Source organism: Paramisgurnus dabryanus, chromosome 22 (genome assembly GCF_030506205.2).
Source record: "Paramisgurnus dabryanus chromosome 22, PD_genome_1.1, whole genome shotgun sequence".
Classification (NCBI taxonomy): domain Eukaryota; kingdom Metazoa; phylum Chordata; class Actinopteri; order Cypriniformes; family Cobitidae; genus Paramisgurnus; species Paramisgurnus dabryanus.
In genome coordinates this window covers 21699205-21723806 of record NC_133358.1, presented here as the reverse complement: position 1 = coordinate 21723806, position 24602 = coordinate 21699205, and the positions used below count along the sequence as shown (strand labels likewise).

At 40.2% G+C, this 24602-nt stretch overlaps 1 protein-coding gene across 2 annotated transcripts in view; it reads left to right on the top strand.

Moving 5' to 3' along the window:
* The first annotated feature begins 2281 nt into the window (after positions 1 to 2281).
* Positions 2282 to 24602, top strand: part of zfhx4 (zinc finger homeobox 4) — a 73997-nt gene continuing 51676 nt past the window's right edge. For both annotated transcript variants that reach the window (XM_065258254.2, XM_065258252.2), the window contains exons 1-3: positions 2282 to 3836; positions 19483 to 22082; positions 23006 to 23508. In XM_065258254.2, the coding sequence (XP_065114326.1) occupies positions 19529 to 22082; positions 23006 to 23508 (3057 nt within the window). In that variant the 5' untranslated portion in view covers positions 2282 to 3836; positions 19483 to 19528. The remainder of the gene's footprint in view (positions 3837 to 19482; positions 22083 to 23005; positions 23509 to 24602) is intronic.

Here is a 24602-nt window from a genome sequence, read left to right as displayed (position 1 = left end):
TTGGTAATACATCATTTTATTTGTATTAAATAGGAGCGCTAAAACGAATAACGCTTTTTAGATTTTATTTTGAAAGTACCAAGAACGTTGTAATTGTTAAAATCTTCCTGTACTGTGCCATATGAAGATGCTTGGGTTATATGAAATTAAAGTTAGATAAGTCCGCATTGAGGGAGGCAACATCCAATCCCCAACTTATTTCCCATTTTCTGTTCCAGCATCACCGCGCTACGCTCTTTTCAATGACAATGTGCCAAATCTAGGCATTTTCAAAAGAGTTTCCATATGCTATAAGCGGAGCATCAGAGAGACAGAGGACACCGGGATGCCCTTTTATACCAAAGGTAGACGCTTTTTATTTTCCTTTTCAAGCGGGGTTTATAATAAAAATATACCAATTTATTTAAATATGCTTAAACAAATATAATGATTTTAACATACTGAGCTTGTAATGTTGCTTTAGTTTTGCTGTCATTTAAAAGACAAAATAGACGTGTTCTGTTGTTTACGGAGAATGTGTGTTTATAGTGGATGTTAAGCATTTTTCTTTCGTTTTTATGGGAGAATTGTTAGATTCCACTGTGGGACACCTTTGAAAGGCAGAAGATTTTAATTCGTTTGTAACACTATCTTGTGTGGGAAAAAACATTGATAAATTCTGATATATTTGCTTGGATTCTAGATTTTTGGTTATTTTGGTTTATTGTTGTTGCTATTGTTTACTCAGTCCACGTGTGATCGATTTTGTAAATGCTTTACTATATCGACTTTATCAAATAAAGTAATGCAAAGCATTTTTATAGCTTATCAATAATATTTTATGCACGTACATAAATTCGTTCAGAGAGTGCATGTTTGGCTATTAATAATATTAAGAGGAGTGTTTTTTTTTCTTTCACATAGTAAAAACTTTCAAAGTTTTCTTGATATGTTTCTCGTAAGGTTGGCTTAATTTTCCAGTGGTGAAGCATTTTTGGACTGTGTTTTTTGCGGCTAGTAAGGGTCAGTTACTGTCAAAACTTGACCTCTTAGACCCCAGAGGGCGCCAAGCGGTTTGCACAAACCTTTCATTTCTGGGGCAGGACATTCATTCAACTCATACAATACGAACAAGCAAGCGAAAAAGAAACGTAATCCCGCAAGTCATTGTTAGACATCATACGTTTTAGCAAGACAATTATAAAAAATCACAGGTCGCGAATTGTATGATGATTGCTTTATTGACATTTCACTGAAATCAATATTCATGCAGTTTTTGATTGGTCTCATAGACATCGTTTGAAAATGTCATATAAAAGGCAAAGAAACATTATGATGTTATTTACACATCTTTACTGAGAACTGCATTAAATAAGATAATAAACAAATAATTAATGATTTATAAAATGTTGTCATTTACACATTTACACATAAGATAACAAAATATAATAAAATAATAATAACAACAATTTTCTCTTTAAAATAAATGGCATTCAAATATTTATCTTTACGTAATTTAAATTTTAAATCAGGCAATATTCGCCCTGAAATGAAGAACAACAGAAAGTACGAAGGAGGAGACGAGGAGATTTGAAAGTGCCAGAGAATTAGATAAGCACTATCAGCCTTTCAGCTCCGACTTACTTTCTCCATTTTGCCGTGCAAAACAGTTTTAACGAGAGCACAACTGTGCTATAACTGCGCTAATGTGCCACACAAACATATCCGTCAAAGTATACTTGCATAAGAGACGAGACCTTTAAATCAATAGTTTTAAAGTCCTCCGCGGTCAGCAGCAGAAATACAGTCGTCAGTGGCAAATATGAGAAATAACCTTTACTCCGGCGCATTTGCTTCGCTTGTATATGAAGGTAAAATGAATCTCCGTGTCCTGCCGCGTGCTCGTCTTGTTCTTGTTTCTGTTCTCCGCTTCATTCTGCTGAAACACATGGGTCTGGCAGGGACGAGTCCCCCGAGGACTAGAAACATTGGATCAGGGGTGAATAAGTAACGCCTCTGTTGACCACCTCTCGCCCATCCAAAGACCCACAACATCCAAGACATGCCAATCCAAGTGCTCTTGTTTTACTGCAAACACAGCTCTGCCATAGCATCCTTATCGTGCGATCCGGAAACAGAGCCTGGTTCAATTCAACCCCTTCGATTTTTTCATAAAGGGGAGCCGATCACTTGATTTTCTTCACGATTAACATCTTGTCGGGTCTCCTTTTAATGGCGACATTTTAGGTGACAGCACCAAACTAGGTGGTCAATCGGGCCATTTGCATGAGAGTTTGAATATCAACTAAATGGATGATAAGAGACATATGAGGAGGTGAAGTTTATAAGTCTTTGATACAGGAGGTTATTGTGGGCTTTATTTCCGAGGCCCTTTTACTGTCTAGATCTACTGTGCAGATTTTTACCTCAAGGAAAGCTTTGGTGTGAATATTTTCTTAATCTGATTTTATAGATATATACTGTTTATCGCTATTTGCCATAGGATTTTAGTACGCTATATAAAATGTTATATTAAAAAATTTAGCTGTCATGAAACATCTTATAGGTTCTATTGCAAAATCAAAACAATACACTCAAATTGTACGTTCTGTTACAGTGCAACAATAGAAATAATTTTAAATCATTTTTACATACACAGTTTATAACACTGAAATGATTTGTCCCTTTAATCTGCTCAGCTGTTGTACATTTTATATGCGGATAACGGTTTTTTACATTGGCGATACCTGCACAATACAGTAGCATATATTTACAATTTCATGTTATGTCTTTCATTAACATTGTATTCTATTTATTCAGTTTTGTCAAATAAATTATTGTAGCTTTAACAAAAATATATGTTCAATCGTTTTTTAATCATTAAAAATTACGTTTCATAACGTATCATTTTGTTAAATTGTTTTCGACATTAATACACCTAATGCTAAAGGATACTATTGTAATGCTTTAGCTCAAAAACACATTGTACGTTTTCATATCTGTACATTTTTATATACCGATGCATCTATATTTATTCTTTCTTTTTTACCTCTATAAAATGTTGTTTTTCTTGAAACATCGTTAATAAAATTTCTGAGGATTAACAAATGGTGTCCATTGCTAAAACTAGACGAAAATCCTATAATTCCGATTGCAACGCATTCATTTTATTTATTTGAAATTAACAGCTTCGATCAAATACATTTTTCAAAGAAAATAGGAAAATAAATATTTTCTTATTGTCCCACCAAATGTTCCAGGACTGTTACAGGACGTCTTGCCCACCGAAAAGATTTCCCCCACCTATTAGATCATTTTAGAAATCTGGCCCGTTCAGCCCTTCGGCTCTCCAAGTTGAAACAGCGCGTCATTTGCAATGTGGAGACTGTTGATCACCTAACTAATTACGTCTCTCTCTTTCTGCCTCGCGCTCGCTCTCGCTCCCTCCCTCGCGCTCTCACTCCCCCTCTCTCTCTCTCATTCCCAGAGTGCATATCGAGAATAGACACACAAAGACATGCGCACTCAACTTAATCAGCCATTTTTTTAAACAGGGCTAAAACGATAATAATTAGCAGAATAAAGACATATCGGATTTTCATTTCCTTTCCTCCTTTCCCTTACCCCCACACAACCGAAACTGCTAGGCAGTCGTCGACACATCTTTTACACAACCGGACCCAAAGGATCGACTTTTTCTCTATTCCACTATAGTATTTACGTTTTTTCCAATAAAGTTGGAGGATTATTGTTATATTTTTTCTTTTTTGTTACCTACTTTCGCTATCATTGGATGTGATTTTCTTCAGAAACGTAAATATCAAGAGAAGAAGCGGAGGGAACTGCGGGGGAAGAAAGTAAGTTTTTTTTTTTCTTCAACTTTTATTGAGTAGTGTTAAATTTAGGTCGAGTATTGATTTTCTTTCGCGACTAGTCCTGCCGAATCTGCGATATTTCGCTCTCGGATTTCTGCGTTGTGTGATATAATTTCGACAAATGTCAGTGTAAATATTTTCCTCAGTTTTTAAAACAGTCGCTTTGCTGAAGAGCCGCGAGCTGTCAGGCGATGTAACATAGGCTGCGTTATGCTACAGTATCCATTCCAAATCGTTTTCAACTTCAAATTTCGCTTCATTTTTTAAGAAAATCTGCCAAACTCACACTTTAACTGCTGTTTAATAATGGTATTTGCTGATACTGAGGAAAGTGGGCAGACTGTTGTTCTCGCGTCAGTTGTGCTCGCCTCCGGAGTTACACTCGCCTCATCACAGCAAACGCTAAACAGCAGGGGGTTCTGACATTTTAACAAACACTGTGTTTTATACACAAAACAAGAGAAGTCATGCATTTTATAATAACATCGATAACCTGTCATTTGAGGCAAATACGTCCTGTAATAGGCTACTAAGTAACGCGAAGGGTACATTTTGTACATCGGCTACCGTAGAGAGAACCTCGCGGACCGGCGCGTGTTCCAGTAATGTTTAAAGATACGATCAAGAAGATGCACAGTTCACCTAATACAACCACAACACGCTTCTTCACATATTCTACGGTTACCTTCAACGTTTAAAAGAGTCCACGCTGCGGCTCGGATGATGGTAACGATAGGAAGGACCGAGCACTAACAGCAGCCGAGGGTCCTTTCTGCCATATCCCGGACTCCGTCGTGGCTGTGCCAGTCGTGAAAACGGAATAAAAAAAGAACGAGACGATTCATATTTTCAATAAACAACGTCCCACGTTTAAACTACTCCTGTCTTCGGTCTTGCCCGTAAGTTTTCTTCTTTCTTTTCCTTAATAATTTCCAGAGTGAATTGTCCCCGAGTTCATATTGTAAGATCGGATGTCGGTAGGATTCCTAAAGTTCAGAGTTTTCGTATTATTTTGGGAAACGTAAACATGGGCATTGAAGACCGTGGTATGTGTGCTGGGCGCTTGGCTTTTGGGTTGATGGTGAGTGTGAGACAGTCTTGGCTCCGATTGGGACGCGACAGTGACAGGGGCATCGATCGCTTGCATTGAGAGCACAGAAAAAACACAGGCGGTGGGGAGGCAGAGCGCAGATCCGCGGCGTCTATCGCACTATGCGCTTTCTGCTCTCTGTTTCAACAAAACCGAACAGATTTTCACTGCCTGGATCTCTATATTTGTAGGATTTAAAGTTAATTTGGGGGTTACTCTGTACTGTTGGCATTATATTTCCTTGCTTGTGTATTAAAATAAGCGGCTTTTGTTTTTCTTCGTTAGACAATGTGGATTTGTTCGCTTTTTGTAGTAGGCTAATGCGATCCTTTGTGGATACCTGGATTTGGAATTGCACCGGACATCTGAACATCTTTTTTCTTGGATTACAATATTTTTTGTAGATATTTTGTTTTTATAATTTTATTTATAATTTTTATTTATTTATCGTATTATTATTTTTACACATAAATTAAATTAATTTCTATTAAAGAATAAATCTATGTGTCTTTCATTTTATAATTGTGTGCTGCACTTTAGCTGCAAGAATCTTATTTTTAAGAAAAACGCTATAGTCATTTAGGTATACAAAGGCTTTTTTAAAAAACAGATTAAAATGCGGTTCAGTGCTTTCCATTGTATGTGGACGGTGTGTTTAATTAGAAGTGTTAATATAAATACAGTTTTTTTATGAAAACCAAACAAAAGCATGTTGGTGTACTTGTTATGCTCAGATTTAATATTAGGGTGTTTTTCAATAGTTTTTCCTGTTTGTAGCCGTATAATTTCGCACAGTGTACAGATTGATTCTAGGCAATTCGGAATATCAACAAGAAAAACCCTTAATAACTCTTGAGACTCAGACATGTTCTGCAGTAAGATTGGCTGAGGCTTCTCCAAGGGTCGACAATGTGTCATTTCCATGAAGCCAAATTGCCCACTGCCTATATGATATTAATGTGCAAATCAATATTTCAGGGATTAAATTTCCCTTCTTCATTTTTTATGGTTTCTACCTCAATAAGTCTCAAGTCTAATAGAAGAGGGTGGATGATTTAAAATCCGCCTCTGCAGAGTGGCTAGCTACAAGCCTATCACTGCGTTTTGCTGTTCACCACTGCAAATCCTATGGCAACGTGCAGGGGTTGACTGCCACTGCTTTGTGACATTAAGACACCCAATTTGGCTAAAAGGCTGAGAGATGAGTGCGTGTTCGGTTGAATGCTAATTCGTGGTTATCCCAGTATTGATAGTTGTAAAAGAGAAGCCCAATCCAAATACACACACACACACACACCACACACACATTGGCAAGTCGATGTTTGCATAAACGCATACATAGACACACAGGCGTGTACACACATACATAATATATGCATATATTTTGACAGCGTCCATCATTAAAAATCAAAAGACAACTATCAGCTGCTGGTACAGTATTAGTTTTTCCCAGAAGACTGCAATACAACATTTTTTTTCTTTAAAGGCCTTGTTCGGAGCAGATAGAGAAATACAGTTTCTATTTTCGAATGTGGCGATATGAACCATTTAGAGCACCAAGAGCTTCAATCTACGCGAGCACGGCTTGTTATTACGTTAGAGTCATGGAAATTCATTTTTGGTCAGCAATACTGAAAGACAGCAGAAAAGGTTTTTCGTTTTTTTTTTTACTGACATTATTATAGTCCTCCGAGCTTTTTGCTGCCTATCATTAGGTGTTTGTTTTTTATCTTGCACCATCTGGGCTGTGCTTCACAGCCAGGGCGGCATGAATTTCATATGTGATAGAATTTTTTTCCCATTTGGTCTCATCTTAAACCTTTGAACAGACCAATTTAATTTCGCCGGCACGGAAGAAAAAAATGTACATGGTGGAGGACAAAGGCCTTTTTAATCTGGCTTCGACTGTATGATTTCCTTTAAGATTCCTTGTCTATTAAAATTTCGAAAGCTGAATGGCGTTTGGGTGTTATATTGTAAATTTTTTTGTTATCATTTTTTGTTATCAAGTGTGCTGTATTCTTAAACAAGAATGAATTATTTTAGCTTAGAAAAAGGTCAACCCTGCTTGCTAGCATGTTGCAAAGCAGATTATTATGTACTATGTCTTAACTGTTTAATAACGTCCCGTGCATGTGTGCACTCCTCATGATTGCCGTAGATAGCATTGAGAAAATTGTCAGATTGTTGTTGAAGGAACTATAGGGCTTTTGTTGTTGTCCCAATTGAATTTGGTACAGAGGATGCAGTACTTGCCCTGGTCCGCAGAGCAGTGGGTGGAAAGCTGAGAAGTCAGGAGCTGGCTTAATGTATTAAGGGGGGCCTTTTTGTGTCAGCCCCAAGGCATTTCTGAGACAGCAAGAGCCTCCCCTGCTTAGAGGCTTTCTGAAGGGTTAAACACTTGGATGGGGTTCAAGCTCCATTGCGCCTAGGGAAAGTGCATTTAAATATGTACATGTTTCATGTAATTAGGACTTAATTTTATTAACATATGCAAATTGTTAACACAGAGGTTTGTTCAGCTGGTGGAGATCAGCTGAGCACAACCGGCTCATTGTTCCCAGGGCAAATAATGGATTTCGAGTCGGACGGTGAAAACGCATAACCAGCTATCTAATTTAAGTCGTACCACGGCAAAATTTCATTAGTATCCATGGAGATGGGGTTAATTGTGCTGACTAATGGCATCGACTGTGGTGGTGGCCCCCCAAACAGAAACAGCATGCCAGCCTGCTTAATCTGCCACACAATCACACTTGTTTAGACACGTTTCCCTCATGTGGGAATTTGCATATGCAAATCCAGGGTCTTCCTGATGTAGTTCGTTATGTTGGGTTGTCAAACATGCGGAAAGGCGATGAATACAAGAGAGACGGCTGTTGCTGATCTCACCACAGAATGGGCAGCATTATTTCGGCCGACGACAACATTCTTTCATAATTTGTTTCTGATTAATAGACTGGACTGAGTCTTTTTCTGTTCGGGCTTTCGCAAAGAGAAGGTCAGGTCAGAAAAGAGTTTCCACAGCAACTAAAGATCTATTCTTTTCCCTTTAGCTAATTAAATCACATTCTTAAGGCCTCTTCACTTTTTTTCAGAGTAGAGCAGAGAAGGAAAAAATACTGTCTTGTATAATCTCTAGTTTCCTACAGCTATAGAAGGGGACGCCTGCTCCAGTGCTAGTTCTCCAGTAATCCGTTTTTTTGACAGAAATGTAAACTGATATAATTGCTTTTCAGGAAAGGGAATGCAGGGTTTGTACAAGTGTAAAAAGCATCGGAAAAGGATTAGCATTTTTTTGCATAATGCACAGCGCCTTTGAATGGGACACTGAATGCTTGACTGAGTGACTTTGATGAAAGCGAGATGGAAACGGTGCCTTCTCCTCCTTTAATTCTAGGCCTCGGTTGTCCCCAAAGATGTTTGTCGAGGACTTGAGACAACAGGCGCAGGCTTCATATTCCTGAAGCCTCCCGAGATGCCTGCAGATTTTGTCATCATGTGAAGTAATATGTATGATAATGGTCTCTCTCTCTCTCTCAACTGGTAAATAGCAGCCCCTATGCTTTATTCAGTAGCATTCAAGCACAATAGAAGAGCTGGGGGAGTGGATTCGGCAGAGATGGGATTTCTTTTTTTTTTTCATATTCTTAAATTAAACAGGAAATGATTTGATTGTGAATGCTAAAAATATAAGTTTACTTGATTTATTAATTTTGTCCTTAATGTAAACAGATTTGAAAACACTATAGTTATATGTATGTAATAAATGTTTTTAAGTAGTAATACACTAAATGCACGGTTCATATCTTTTGGAGAATGGATCCAGTAGATTTTGTATCGAGGGTTTGTCGGTGTGACGTGAGCACGGCATGCATCCGTGATCTGAGCGACAGTAACACATTCACGGATCTGATCTGTTAAATGAACACAAGCTGTCGCGATAGATATTTTCTCTTGTTTTGTTGCATACCACACGGCCTTGATCATCTTACACTGACCTTTTTATAGACTGGAGAAATCCTTTCAAATGCAAATATTTAAGAAAAAGGATAAGTAGTTGGTGTAAGTGCTCACAGGAACAAAACGATTCTTCTTCTTTTCTGTCTTTTTTTTCGAACCATTCCAAGGCTGAAAAGGAAGTGTAGCATCGAGTCAATTGTGAAATGTGGCAATGTCACTCTGTTTAACCCTGTCGCTAAAGAAAAAAGATATGCAGCGGATGACGCGTCTCGTCTGTGCATTTCAAACAGGGCTCAGAGTTAGACAAGTCATGGTTTAGTGTCTGGTTGAATCAGGCGTGTTCTGACAAGCTCTACCAGATGTTGATGTGGGCCCTGTTGCCAAGTGAAACTTGTATGCAGTGGATTGTCCCTTGCACACCCCCAAACCCTCTTCCACCCCCAACGGTCTTTGAGATCTGCTTTTTCTTTACTCCGCCGCACGGATGCACTTAAAAACATCTTTTCCCTCCTAAAGAGCCGAGTTACACACAATTTTCCCGATGTGACTGATGAGGACATGGTCATTTCAAACAAATGTACGACTTGTTATGGAAAGGACTTGTTATCGTGAGGAAATTTAATTTTTGTCCTCATTGAGAACTTTCATTTTTGAACACAGTTATCTAAATGTTTGTGTTGGTCTTGGTGCTCTGCCAGTCAGGATCACATTACTTTTAATGTCAGCTTGCGTCTCATCGGAGAAGGGGATTTTTCCCTTTCGTATTCTCAGGCCTTCTTTGGTTTTTCGTGACTCCCTCTTGACAGGATATTAAAAGAGGAAAAAAGAAAATGAGCTGAAGCAACATTTATGCATCTCATTGGAAAAAAAAACTTTATGTATCAACAAAATAGAGCTTATATTTTTATACGAAATAAAGAGCATCACTAAGCTTTTATTTAAACATCAGTTCAGGTTGGAGAAGAGCAGAACTTTGTTTACATTAATGCGGCTGCATTCGTGTAATTTGCCAGAATCGAATACCCGCTCCTGAGTGAGTGTGCATGTCAGGCGAGTTTTGACTAAGAAAACACTTTGAAAAAGAGAAACTTGGTTTTGTGTACAAGGCTGTGCTGTAAAGGTTGTAAGGTCCTTGCTATATGATATTGATATGTGTGTTTACATACAATAGAATTGTTAAAGGATTAGTCAATTTTCTTAAAAAAAAAAAAAAAAAAAATACAGATAATTTACTCTCACTACCATGTCATCCAAAATGTTGATGTCTTTCTTTGTTCAGTCTTAAAGAAATTATGTTGTTGTTTTTTTTTTAATTCCAGGATTTTTCTCATTTTAATGGACTTTAATGGACACCAACATGTAATCGTTTTAATGCAGTTTCAATTGCAGTTTCAAAGGACTCTAAACGATCCCAAACGAGGCATAAGGTCTTATCTGGCGAAACGATTGTCATTGTTGACAAGAAAAATAACAAATACTGTATGCACTTTTAAACCACAACTTCTCGTCTGTCTCCAGTCCTGTGACGCGCCAGTGCGACCTCACGTAATTGCGTAATGCCGTGGAAAGGTCACGTGTTACATATATAAAAAGAATAAACGAACACAGAAACATTCATTAATATCATTTGACATACAACAACGTCGGAACGATCCTCTTTCTCCACACTTGTAAACACTGGGGCGTTGTTTTGCGTAAGTCCTCCGTGACCTCTTGACGTGACGACGTATTGTGTGAGGTCGCGCTGGCGAGAAGTTGTGGTTTAAAAGTGCATATTTTTTATCTTTCTTGTCAAAATGACAATTATTTCGCTAGATAAGACCCTTATGCCTCGTTTGAGATCGTTTAGGGTCCTTTGAAACTGCCATTTTAAACTGCATTAAAACTGTTACGTGTTGGGGTCCATTAAAGTCCATTAAAATGAGAAAAATCCTGGAATGTTTTCCTCAAAAAACATAATTTCTTCTCGACTGAACAAAGAAAGACATCAACATTTGGATGACATGGTGGTAAGTAAATTATCTGGATTTTTTTTTTTTAGAAAGTGGACTAATCCTTTAAATAATTGAAAAAGAAAAATAATTTTTATTAAAGGCTAACCCCCAGATTTGACAACAAAATCGCTTGAAGGATTGCAGTATACTGTACCTTCAGTTGTATGAAGTGCTTTTATAGATGTTACATCCACATTTTATATGTCCTCTTCAGAGCAGACAAAGGTCGACCTGAACAATCACAATCCTCTTCCAGTTTCTTTCCCCATATGATCCAGTTAAAACTCTTATTGACATTCCATTCAGACAAATGTACATTCAGAAAAATAGTGCACACCATCGCTGCCAATCTCAGCTGGATAACAAGCCCATTATTAGTTGTCAAGAGAGGGATGAGACCATAATTGAATATGTATGACCGGCAGTGCCTTATGTAAACAGATAAATTAGAGCTTGCCCTCATGAATATTCATGCAGCTTAGTTCATCTGGCCCAGCGATGATTATATTAACATGGCTATTCCACCTGTGTCTGTCTATGTGTGTGTGTGTGTGTGTGTGTTTGAAGAAAATAGCAGTTTTCCAGACATGACACTGGCCCACTGTTTGTGTTAGTCTAGAGGTTGAGCACAGTCCCCAGAGAAGTATTTGGTTAATACTAGTCTTCTCATATCCTGTCTTGCTTTGGTCTGGCATCTGCATTGGAATCATCTTTAATTATTTGCTTTAAAGGGGGGTTGGACTTTCCAACAGGGCAGATGAGCAGCAGGGATTGAAGACTGAAGGTTTTGTGTGGGTGCTTGAGGTCCTAAATTGGTCCATGTTCATTTTGGTTTTAATGGCATGTAACAGTAGAGGGACGAGATTAAATGTGTGGTTAACGTCAAAGAGTTGTGGGCGCGAAATGAAAAGAACAAAGTATCACATCGAACTGAGAAAATAACAGTGGACAGGGCACGAGATAACTATCGTATCCATCTCGTCAGATATCTTGGGGTATTTTGGGCTTTTGAAGAAACAACAATTTTCTGCCTCACCACGTCCTCGTTTTGAAAATTTCTTTTAGTTTAACGGAGACAATAGGCTGGCCATCTTGCAGTACCCTTAACAATTTAAGTTATGGACAATCAAAGAAAGTATGGAAGGTGTAATAAAAAAGACCTATGGAGAGAGTATGAAAAAACCATTAAGGAAAATTGAGGTCCTTTGGGGTATTGCGTATAAAATCAAATCAGAGCCCTTTGCAAAGATCAAGTGATGCATACAAACGGGACCGAAGAGCTGTTAAATCTGACGAATGATGGGGGGAGAGAAGCTGAAAGAATTTTTGAAAAAGCAAAGATTATTTTCCATTTAATGCCAGACTCTGTGAGGTTTGTTGAAACTAATGTATATGTGCCATTTCATGCGCTTGCATCTGGGCTTTGCATTTCAAAACACTCCCTTACCACAGCTCTATGCTTATTACTGCATGGCATTTGATAGCAAAACAAATCATTCTTTCCCCTGACTATTACCATTCAGAGCTGTAGGTATAATGTGTTTTCTTTGCTTTAATTAGTTGGCGGTTATGCTGATCCGAGGCTTGTTTTCTCTTCTAGGTTGTCATTGACCTTAAAATACCCCCAGTGTCTCGTTGAGGTTCTGAAAAGCATAACACAATGTGGCCTACCCCACTGCAGCCCGCCGATAATGTTACAACCGGGCCAAACCGGCCCATATAGGCTTTCAAATGGCACGAGTGGCAATAACCACAGACTCTTAATGTTTCTCTTCATTAGCGCCGCTCACGGATACTTCTCGGTCTCTTGCCCTTTTCATCTAAGAAAGAAACCATTTTTGGCTCCCTCATACCGTAGTATTAAATTAATGACTTTTTTTAATGAGTTCGAAAAGGATTAATCATTTTAGTATGTGCGTCATTTTGTTTGGTAATTGTAGGAAGCAGCCGGAGCAACTTGACTGCCAGATTCGTCGAAATTAACTTTGAAAATTGAATCGGTAGTTTGCGTGACGTTCTGTTTATTTGATAATGAAATATCGTGGCCCTAATTTCGACTCACTCTAATTACATCTGACAGTTGTTTGTTTGGAGTGAAATCCAATTAAAGTGTACACTTTTTCGAGCAGAATACTCCGGTTCCTTTTTTTTTTTTTTTTTTTAAATATAATGACCCCATGATGGCACTGAAAACAAATGTTTTTTTTTTTTTTTTGTGGCAGTAGAAGGGTAAACTCGCAACAGCTGTCAGAACAGAGTTTGTTTAAAAAAGCAAATGCCTTTGGTCTAAAGTTCATTTGGAGAGCTCTCTAATTAAATATGGGCCCAAACCTTAAGTTAATTAGTAATTCTCTGGCTCCAGAAATTAGGGATATCTGGAGCAGGATCTCTCTTGCACTGCCTTATAAAGTCATTCGTCCCGCATGGCAGATCTTAGTTAGCAGTAATTCATGATTTAATAGATTGTTTGACATGTTTTGTTAAATTCCTGTGTGAAGAATGCTTGGGTTAGCACATAGCTAACGGCGCAGGAATGCATGCAGGGATACCTGGCCTGTGATTATGTTTATAATACTAGATAATTACAGGACCTGGAAACTGGATGCGGCGTCTTTACCGAGCGGCTTGAACTTTAAACTTTTATTGTTTCTCTGGGAAAATGACAGCGCGGAAAGGTCAAAATCTGCAAAGGAAAAATAGGCTCTTGTTAGAAATGTCGTCTGTTTACAGCTCCTGGCCTGTACACTCAAGTGTCAAAACATTCATCAGGTTAAAGTTAGTTAACAAAGGAAGACCTTAGAAATACAGCACCTGTCTGACAGGCTTAACGGAGGGGTGTATTTTTAGAAGGGCTGTTAAACAGTGAATTTACCCCCCTCCCATGCATGTGTGTGTGTGTGTTTTAATTTTTGCTTGCTCTACGGTGGTGAAATATGTGTTACTGACCTGTGTTTGTGTTTGAACTGTTCTCAAGCAAGCTGTAGCATGTACAGATCGGTCATCTGTGTCTTGGCTATATAGGGTGCATATAACACACCATTTAAAAACATAAACAAAGAAAGCATGTCTTATATTATTTTATACTCCTTCATCTATAGCTATTTTTGTATTGTATCGGGTCAGTGAGGTTTTGGTTTCGAACAGATGTGCGTAAAACTGCGATTTATGTAACTGGTAAGCGCTTTCATATTGCATGTATTGTACCGCACAAGAACATGTTTGACCAGTAGATTAATATTTATTTAGCACAGGGAAATCAAGGGATTAGTCAGTCATCATTTTAACTCTAATCCTGCTCTGCAAAAACTAGACAAAGAGGGCGATTACTGAACACGGGCTGGCAAAGCTACAATTAGATTCTCTGCTTTTCTTGTCGAGAACGGAAAAAGCACAGATGCACACATACAAAGGAAAAAACGCGAACTTTTCCCCCTCCTGAATGCAAACATATTCATCACTCATGTTTGTGTGGACAGCCGAAAGATCACGAGATGAATTCACGTCAAGCCAGTGAATCAGAGAAAACAAGGCTAATTTTAGCCAATGCCTCCTTGGAGAGAAATGTCCTGCTTTGCTCTGTTTCTGCACATTTCTATGAGTCTACGTTTACTCCTTATCTTCTGCAATATGTGCACATGTTTTTGTTTGTTTGTATGATGTGTGAAATCATTAGTGTGCTTTATGTAATAGGCTGTAAGATTTACCCAGTCTTAATGAAAAGTATAATATGGTTATTTGTACAAAGATGGCTGACGTCAGGCAGGTGTGGGCAGTGAGTAAATGCAGTTAACCGGTGAAGATAAGTTTGCAGAGCTGCCCATTGGGTGCAGATCAAAAGCAAGAGAGAGGTGGAGTTTAAGAGATGATGTAGCGTCACGTGAACACGGGCACCAGAGAGAGAAGATGTGAAACCAGATGTGGGGTGAAAAAAAGGCTAAAGAGGAAGACTGGTGAGGAACCTGCCAGCGTATATTCCCCTTTCCCCCTCCTTTTTTGTTTCACAGTTTAAAAAGAATGTTAATGATTTTTTTTGCCCCCCATCCCACCCCCGTCCTTCTCTAGAGACACAGTCTCATTGTTTGTTGCCAAGACCTTTTTCTTTCAAACTTAATTACCTTCTCCCCTTTTTGGTGTTCTGGACTGAAAGTTTGCACTGTGTCAGAAGAGGTCGTCACACATTCTTTTTTACCGGGCTTTTCATTATTCCCGGGTGTGCAGGCATTTCTCTCCGTGCTGGGACGGCAGGGGAGGGAAATGGAAGAGCCTCCGAACTATCCGCAGGAAGCTTGAAGCCGGTTAATGCGGCATAATAGTCTGGACATAGACTGGCCTTTGTTTGTGCGGTTCATTTCGAATCAGGCGTAATTAACTCCAGAGTGTTTCCAGATTGTCAGCGAAGAGAAATTGCAGCTTTCCCTGCTTTGAATTGGGAAAAGACATTAGCTATGTAGATTATGTTTCCCTTTGATACCGGCCCCTCTGTTAAAAGTTTTCAAATGGGAGAGGGAGTCGTGTAAACTCAGGCTAAGGCTGAGGCATAGCATTTTGTTTTTCTTTTTTTTTATTAAGGGGCTTACACAAAATCTGTCTAGTAGTAACATAAAGGTAAAACTAAAGCATTTAAAGCTTTTTCATGATGAAAATGTATATTAATACGTTGAATTGTGCAATTCCTTTATAAAACGCAAGCCACAGAAAGGTAATTTGTACAACAAGATTCCACAGCTAAATAGATGTCTTTTTCGCTGATGTGGATTTGCCACACCCGACAGTAATGATATGTTGCGTATTGAAAATGAGGCCCTTAAATGTGGTTATGGCACAGGGGAGATCTCCGTCTTCTACTGTTACACCTCTGGGCATGAACGGGGTCAGGAAAAGCCTTTGTAAAAAAAGGGTCATGCAAAACCGCTTTTTTTCTCCGCCGCTTTTCTCTCTCCCCTTTGCAATTCTCTCTTTTTTTGGACCTAAACAAGAAAGAATTAAGCCTCCCGGTGTCTTTGGAGTCCAGAGAAGCTCTTGATGTTTGGATAATACCGCTTTGATGGATTTTTCATCAGGTCTTTCTGCATGGCAACAAATAAACAAGTATAATTAGACTTGTGAAGGCCCATTCATGGCTTTGTTAGGATTAGATATATGTGCAGTTTGCATGCTGTGCCTCTCTTTTGTCTTTCCCTAACTCACTATGACATTTTGATAGAGGATTTGGTGTTGAGAAAAGCCCCAGCAGAGGTTGGGGTGACCTTTCCTAAATCGGATATAATTCAGAGAAGTTTTACCTATTTTTCCTGGCTTTTTTTCCTCACTTGTATTCTAGTTCCACTTCACTACACGCATGTGCACGCTAACGTTTAACGTTTGTCAAAAAGATAACCTGAAATACTGTTTAGGCAAGAAAGGTTGAGTGAAAATCTAGGGGGTGGCTGGGTTGTATCAGGATGGGGGGAGGCCTCGGTTTTCCCAAGAACTTAGCACTTCTAGCGTTCCTACTCCATTATTCCTGTCTCTTGATCAGATCAGATTCTTTTTAATCACTTCACAGGCAGCGTCTCCACAGAGCACCGAGAGAGAAACCGAGACAGTCTTAATTAAAAAACAGAGGTAGAAACACTGTTTGCTGTCTTTTTCTTCTAATGGGAACTGGAGCCATTTCCATGCAATAAGATCAGTCCTCATTGTTTTGAGAGAGTGCTCTTTTGGTTCCAAAAAAGCTTAGTATTTGTTTAGTTTTTATTTCTTTTGTAACCTAAAACGAATAAAAGTGGAAAAGTAAGTTACACGAAAAAATGCACAATTCCTGGTGCACATTGCTTAAAAGGTGTTAACAGGGAAAAAAGCAGTCAAAAGAACATAGAGCGCTTTTTAACGGGAGGTGTGCATTTTAGGCAAGGAACGAGAGCATAGTAACTACTGTGATGGTCTTAGCTTTTGCTGGTTGTCTGATATTTTGATAAGATGGAAGGTGATGTAAAACAGTAATATTCGTGGGTTCATCAGACATCCTGAACGCTTGAGGATAATACGCTGTGTAGTAAACAGTGGTTCTTCAGGAAGAAATTGATGGGCACACTTAAGTTGCCAGGCTTCGCTGTTGATTGTCAATGAAACAACATGTGATTCGGAATATCAATATGAAAGCTGGAGGTGCTCACAGCATCCCTGGATACTTGCCTCATATCAAAACAACCATAGCTCTGAGCTGTTTAGCTCTTTTGTGCCTTGCTTTATAATTTATAGCCATGTAATGATTCACATACATAGCCAAAAATGCTTCTGAAGAAGGTTTCTCTTAGCACTTCAAGTGTCAAAAAAAAATGCATAATTCATTTTAAACTGCGTTTTATGTACAGGACTGAATTAAATAATGTTGTGTGTTACAAATCTCAAGCATAGAAACAAACACTCTCACACACAAACACTTGTGCAAAAATCGCAATATTAAAGAAGGTTTATGCAATCTGAAAGAAAGATAAAGAGAATGTGGAAGCTGATACAATTACATTTTATATATTGTGTTGGCTCATGTTACGTTTGTTTTAAGGGCAGAATCGCAACAAAAATAAATCCCAGACAGACGCTGACCAGGTAGACATATGAGCGGTGTGTATGTGTGTGTTTTGAATGTTGCTTGTTTTATGATTTGCAGTGGGTTTTGTGTTAATGTCGTTGGAATGTTGTGTGCGGCTCACACACTCAACCAGCGCCCACAGGCCCTGCAGGCACAGCTGCTGGCTCTGTGATGTGCTTTGTGATCTTACACCGGGAGAAGCAGAAATTATCACAGAAGAACATTGTAATCTAGCCTTCACTTCCCTGCCAAATGTGTGTTTTTGGAGAAGCACATTCTTCTCCGCTCGCATAAATGACTCCCCGCCAAATTCCTACCCGTACACACACCTTTTTCTTTTTGTGCATTGTGTGAAGCTAATTCTAATAGGTGCTAATTTTGTACTAATTGCTAAGCATGCTTGCTCTTGGGGCATTTGTGAGCAATCTCAAGAATTCATTTTCACAGCAGTGTTGTGTGCGAACAACCCCCAGTCACTCGTTTATCACTAAATTGAATTTTCACTTGATTTACCTGATATTTTTTCAGCATTTTTGTATTTTTATTGCTATACGTCATTGGCTTGCAGTAGCTAATGAGATTACACTCCATCTGAGTAGTCAAACTTTTCTGTGTAATATCCATAAGACATCCCAGCAAATGTATTTATCCAAAGGGTTGTTTTAAATGAGTTGTCTAACCAAAAAGCCGATTTGCACACAGCCTACATACGGGCACGACCGTAATTTTTTTGAATTTTGAGTAATATTTCTACCTCATTCACATTTGACAAAAAATGTGCTTTTTAAAATTGCATTGTGTTCAATAACCTATTATCTGATTTCCTGTATTCTTGAGAATAATTAGAAAATAAAACCTGGCGGAGGAGACGAGGCCTGCCATTTAAAATTCTAGCCCCGTCTTGAGTATGTTTCATTTTAATTGAAAGCACAGCAGTTGCAAGCCATCATTGTTGGCATTTACTACAAATATCTACCTCTTTGCACACCGCTATCACCCTGTAATGTTGAAAATTTGGAGCAGCTGGGTTTCTGGCTAGTTTCTCACCGCATGCTGTCCTGGCTCAGTCCCCGACCCTGGGTATTATAGATTCATGTTCTCTGAATCCAGCATTCAGGTGTGTGTGCCGGGTTTTGGAATCTGCATTGCCAGCCTGGGAAATAAATTGTCTGTGGTCCTAAAATGGCAAAAAAAGATGATTGAAGGGTTTTCATCAGCAAGGTGTGAGAATGATTTGTGAAAGCCAGGAGGACTCTGATTGAGGCAGTGACAGTTAGGAGATGGGCAGCCGTCCAGAATAGATAACATCGCAATGGTATTTCAAATGGTTTGCTTTATGTGCTAGGACTTTTTGTGAGCTGCCAAGGATAAAAAATGAAAAACAAAAGAAGATAAAAGAAAAAAAAATGAAATTGCTAGATGGCCCTCCCGGGGTGACTGGAACGGGTGTGTTAAATATTAATTTGAGTTTGGGGTGATTGTCAGAGAGGCCAAAGCGTGGGTCAGAATTTGGATGGCTGCTTAATAAGGGCTTGTTAGATACCTGCTGGAGATCTCTCTTAGGGAAGATTTGGAGTAAGCTGATTTACTGAGTAACATGGGAATCAAAGGGATACCGTCTCTCTCTCTGTCATAATGGTCATAATTTGAATTTGGTGGGCCACCCCATTTTTTCTTAGCTTATTGTTCCAGTAAAAAATGAGCTAACAGAGACGTTAATATCTTTTACAGTTTTCTTTTTTTTCTGTGTGATACCCGTTTATAAACCTATTTTTACAATCTCTTCAGTTGAAATCAGTTGTGTGCATTTAATAGTGATACTGACTTATTATATGAAGATGTATGTATGTGTATAGATATCCGCTGCTCATTTTCGAGCTAATTCATGTGTAATTGCTGTGTAGGAATGCTCTCTGTATAATCAAGGACATCATAAGCTGACGATCAGATACGCTATCATTATACACGTTCTAATACGTCTTTGCTCTCTTTTGTTTTTTATTCATACAGGTCCCTGACAGGCTGGATGAAATGAGATCCCCATGTAGCGATTACCATGGAAACCTGTGACTCCCCTTCTCTCTCAAGGCAGGAAAATGGACAGCAGATATCAAAGCTACGTGAGACGACACATCTTGATAATGAGGTGCCAGAAAAAGTCCTTGGGATGGAGACTGACAAGGAAAACAGCCCTGCGGATGACAACCTGAGGACGGAGGAGAGTCATCGAGAGATTGCATTGGGATTCAGCGTGGAGAATGCAGTAGGCGCCACTACTAAAGAGATCCCCTGCAACGAATGTGCCACTTCCTTCTCGAGTTTACAAAAATACATGGAGCACCACTGCCCGAACGCTCGCCTTCCTCTTCTGAAGGATGAGAACGAAAGCGAGGTCAGCGACCTCGAGGACAGCGATGTCGAGAACCTGACAGGAGAGATAGTTTACCAGCCCGATGGCTCAGCTTTTATTCTTGAGGACTCCAAAGAAGGTGGTCTGAATGCCCAGTCAGAGGTCAAAAGCCTCTTTTCCCCAGCACTGTTTTCAAAGCCCCAAACTGCTGCTGGGGACAAGACTGAGCAGTCTGCCACAGTCCCCATGTCCTTTTATCCACAAGTGATCAATACCTTTCACATTGCTTCATCCCTCGGGAAACCATTTACGGCCGATCAGGCTTTCCCAAATACCTCAGCATTAGCAGGAGATGGTCCTGTGTTGCACAGTTTTCGTGTCTACGATCTCCGACACAAGAGTGATAAAGACTATCTTACTATTGATGGCGCAGCCAAAAACTCATGTGTGTCCAAAGATGTTCCAAACAATGTGGACTTGTCTAAATTTGATGGTTGCATTAGTGATGGCAAAAGGAAACCTATTCTGATGTGTTTCTTGTGCAAGTTGTCTTTTGGTTATAGTAGGTCATTTGTAACCCATGCTGTGCATGATCATCGAATGACCCTCAATGAGCAGGAGCAGAAGCTCCTTAGTAATAAATGTGTCTCTGCCATCATACAGGGCATTGGTAAAGACAAAGAACCTCTTATAAGCTTTCTGGAACCAAAAAAGAACAATTCTGTGTTACCCCACTTTTCTACTGCAAACTTCATGGGCCCTGATCCAGGCATTCGCAGTCTGTGGAACACCTTTCACATGGAAAATGGTGATTCCCTGCAGGCTGGTTTTGCCTTTTTGAAAGGAAGTGCCAGTTTGGCATCTTCTGCAGACCAGTCGCCCAGGAGTGCTCAGATGCCAAAGGCTGAACTGAACCTTGGGGGTATGGCCACCTCGCCACTTAAATCCCCTGTTAGCTCTGTGACTCTCCAGCGCTCATCACCTGGGGCTGGGTGTAGGGATCAGGAGAGCAACTGTGAACGGCAGAAGGACCTTAGCACTTTGCATGCAAATGGTGAGCTCCCCATCAAAAGCGAGCCCAGAGATGTGACTTATGCTGAGGATGATGATGACATGTATTCAAATGATCCTGATGACGATGGTGTTGGTGAACTAGGAGATAGTACCAGTAGCAAAGATTTCCCTCTCTTAAACCAAAGCATTTCTTCTTTATCGTCCAGTGTGCTAAAATTTACTGAAAGGGGTACTACTTCCTCTGTGACTGTTGCCAATGACCTAGAGAAGACAAAGCAAGCTGTTGCCTGCTTGGACTACAGCAATGACTCTAATAGTGGAGCCAGCAAAGATGGCTGTGACTCCATTGGTGGCAGGGATGGCACACCGCCATCGCTTCCTCTTGACCTAATGCGAAGAGATGATGAGAGCCCAGGCCCACTGTACCAGCATGCTGCCACGCCCAGCACCCCTGGCACCCCCGGCCCAGGAGAGGGTTCTCCTGGAAGTGGGATCGAATGCCCCAAATGCGACACTGTCTTAGGTTCCTCTCGTTCACTTGGTGGTCACATGACCATGATGCACTCACGAAACTCCTGCAAGACGCTGAAATGCCCCAAGTGCAACTGGCACTACAAGTACCAACAGACCCTGGATGCCCACATGAAAGAGAAGCACCCAGAGTCTGGAGGCTCTTGTGTCTATTGTCGCACAGGTCAGCCTCATCCACGACTAGCTCGGGGTGAGAGCTACACCTGCGGATACAAACCATTTCGCTGCGAGGTGTGCAATTACTCTACAACCACCAAAGGGAACCTTAGCATACACATGCAGTCAGACAAGCACCTCAACAATGTGCAGACGCTGCAAAATGGAGGAACAGAAGCCATCTACAACCACACTGCTCCTGTCTCAAATACCAGCCTGAGTGGATGTGGCACGCCATCACCCTCCAAACCCAAACAGAAGCCCACGTGGCGATGTGAGGTCTGCGACTACGAGACCAATGTGGCACGCAACTTGCGCATTCATATGACAAGTGAGAAACACATGCACAACATGATGCTTCTTCAGCAGAATATGAAGCAGATCCAGCACAACCTGCATCTGGGCATGGCGCCAGCCGAGGCAGAGCTCTACCAGTACTACCTGGCCCAGAACATCGGTCTGACAGGGATGAAACTAGAGAACCCTACAGACCCACAGATGATGATCAACCCATTTCAGCTTGACCCTAGCACCGCTGCAGCTCTGACTCCTGGTCATGGTGAGTAGTTTTCCAATGGATATGCTTGTCAGTCACTTTCTTTTGTTCTCTCTTGCTCTCACTTTTGTCTTATTACTCCTGCCAATATTACATCCAGCTCTTGAGCTGTCCTGTGATTAAAAAAATTATTATGAGCTGTCACATGAGAATTATTTTTAATATCGCTTTCTTAAGTCAGCCTAATCCTACTTTCTACCCAGAAAATAAAACATAGAGAATAGAGCAGCAATGGTGTTATAACAGTGACTTATTCTGTCAGACCAGATACGGCCTCTCTGCTATTGTTTTTGAAACATGATGCCATTCCTACTGTGTATCTTCTCTATAGTATAGGCTGACACATACTGTATGCATAAGCTTGTCAAAAAATACTGCAACAAATTTCTGTCTGACAAAATGCACCAAATAATTTTTTCTCAAGTGGTTCAGGATATGAAAATGATCTACAGTAGTTCAATTCTAAAAGTGCAGAGATCAAACAACTAAATTCCAATTAAATGTAAGATGATCTGTTTTTATTATTGTAATTTTTTTAGTCTGCTATTGCAGCAGGCTCTTTTTAAATTGATCGGTTTTCGCATCTTTAAAGAAAAAGAGCACAAAATCAGGAATGCCTGATAGGAGTAATTAAAGCTATCTGATGAGGGAGTTTAGAACTTGAAAGGGATGATTGTAATTGATCCCCATTCAATCCTATTATAGCTTTTTATAGTTAAGGCTTTATAGAAGCCATACTCCTCGCTGAGGCTTTATTTTATCAAATCCTTTTGTATAGGTGCCCTGCACCAGTCTTTCAGCTCTTTTTAAATTTCATTTAATAAAAAACGCTTTTCACTTTTTTCTCCCCCCTTTGACTCCCTGCTCCACCTCTTTCTCTCTCTCTCTTTCTCTCTCTCACTCTTTCTCTCTCTCCCTCCCTGCAGTAAATAATGAGCTGCCTGCAGAGCTGCGTCTTGCGAGTGGTCAGCTAATGGGTGATGACCTGTCCGTTCTCTCTGCTGGGGAGCTGTCACCTTGCATCAACGACCCGCTGCTGAAACTCTACCAGTGTGCGGTGTGCAACAAATTCAGCTCCGACAGCCTGGAGGCCCTGAGCGGGCACGTGGCGGCGGAAAGATCCCTTCCGGAAGAGGAGTGGAGGGCCGTTATGGGAGATGTCTACCAGTGCAAGCTGTGCAACTACAACACACAGCTCAAGGCCAATTTCCAGCTCCACTGCAAGACAGACAAGCACATGCAGAAGTATCAACTGGTGGCCCACATCAAGGAAGGTGGCAAATCCAACCAGTGGCGTCTCAAGTGCATTGCCATCGGCAACCCGGTGCACCTGAAATGCAATGCCTGCGACTATTACAGCAACAGTGTGGAGAAACTGAGACTGCATGCGACCAACCAGAGGCACGAAGCCGTGCTGAAGGTCTACAAGGTCAGTAGTGCTTTACTTGTGGCATGACCTACTGTCCCACTTGTGTATATTCTCTTTGTCACCTTATTTAGTTTGTTTTATGTAATGTGCATGATATTTGAAGATTTAGACAGCTGAGACAGACAGCTGATTCAGGAACTGTGGTCAAAAGGACGCGAGCAAAGAACATTTATTTTCCCGCACCTTTTTTTTATGATGTCAGATGTCATTAGGGGCAGCTGTAAATTTGATTTACCCCTCTATGCTCACCCTTTTCCCAGTTTCCCTCCCTCTCATTCCTGTAAAGATTCTATAGCCAGTCAGCCCTGTTTACATGATGCCTTTCAGAAATCAACCTTAATTGAATTTGTGTCAGAAATATCAATATTTTTAACGGTGAAGTTGGCTGCCGTTCTAGCGCCTCACTAAATCTTCACCTCAGAGAAAAGCTGCCACGTCACCCTTTGAACAACAACAACAAACATCACGTCAACAGTTTTGAACACGTGACACTGTATGTGCAAGAAAATGAACATTTTGTTATCGTTTTAGATCACCCTGCATCATAGTGCATTCGTAACACGCATGTTCCAGACATTCTCGTTTTGATTTGCGGGTCATATTTTGCCGCTTTGTTTCTGGGCCTGGGGCAGATAACTGATCCAGAGGGTTGGGGTTGGGGAGGGGGGTTGAACAGAGGCCACTGTAGCCTCATCCTGTTCTTAAGTGCATTTGGGTGTTGACTTACTGGACTGGTGTGATTGCCTGAAACAATAATACTAACATCCTGAAATCATAGACCAGCATCACATCCCAGACACATTAGTGGACTCCTCTGGATAAACTGTATTAACTTAATGAGGATCTATTGACCAGCATTAGTCACTTTTGACTTGTGTATGCTCGTAAGGCCGGACTCGGTTATATATTTAGAAAAGTGAATTTAGCAGCTGACAATGGCTAGACTGCATGCAAAATTGGCAGTGCTATAATGATAGCAATAATAAAAACAATTCATTACTTAGACCCAAATGAGAGAACGCTCGTTCCAAGAGGCTTTTTAAGAGGAACGATCGGGCCGGCTACTCTGGGTTTCACAGTGTAATACTTCTGAA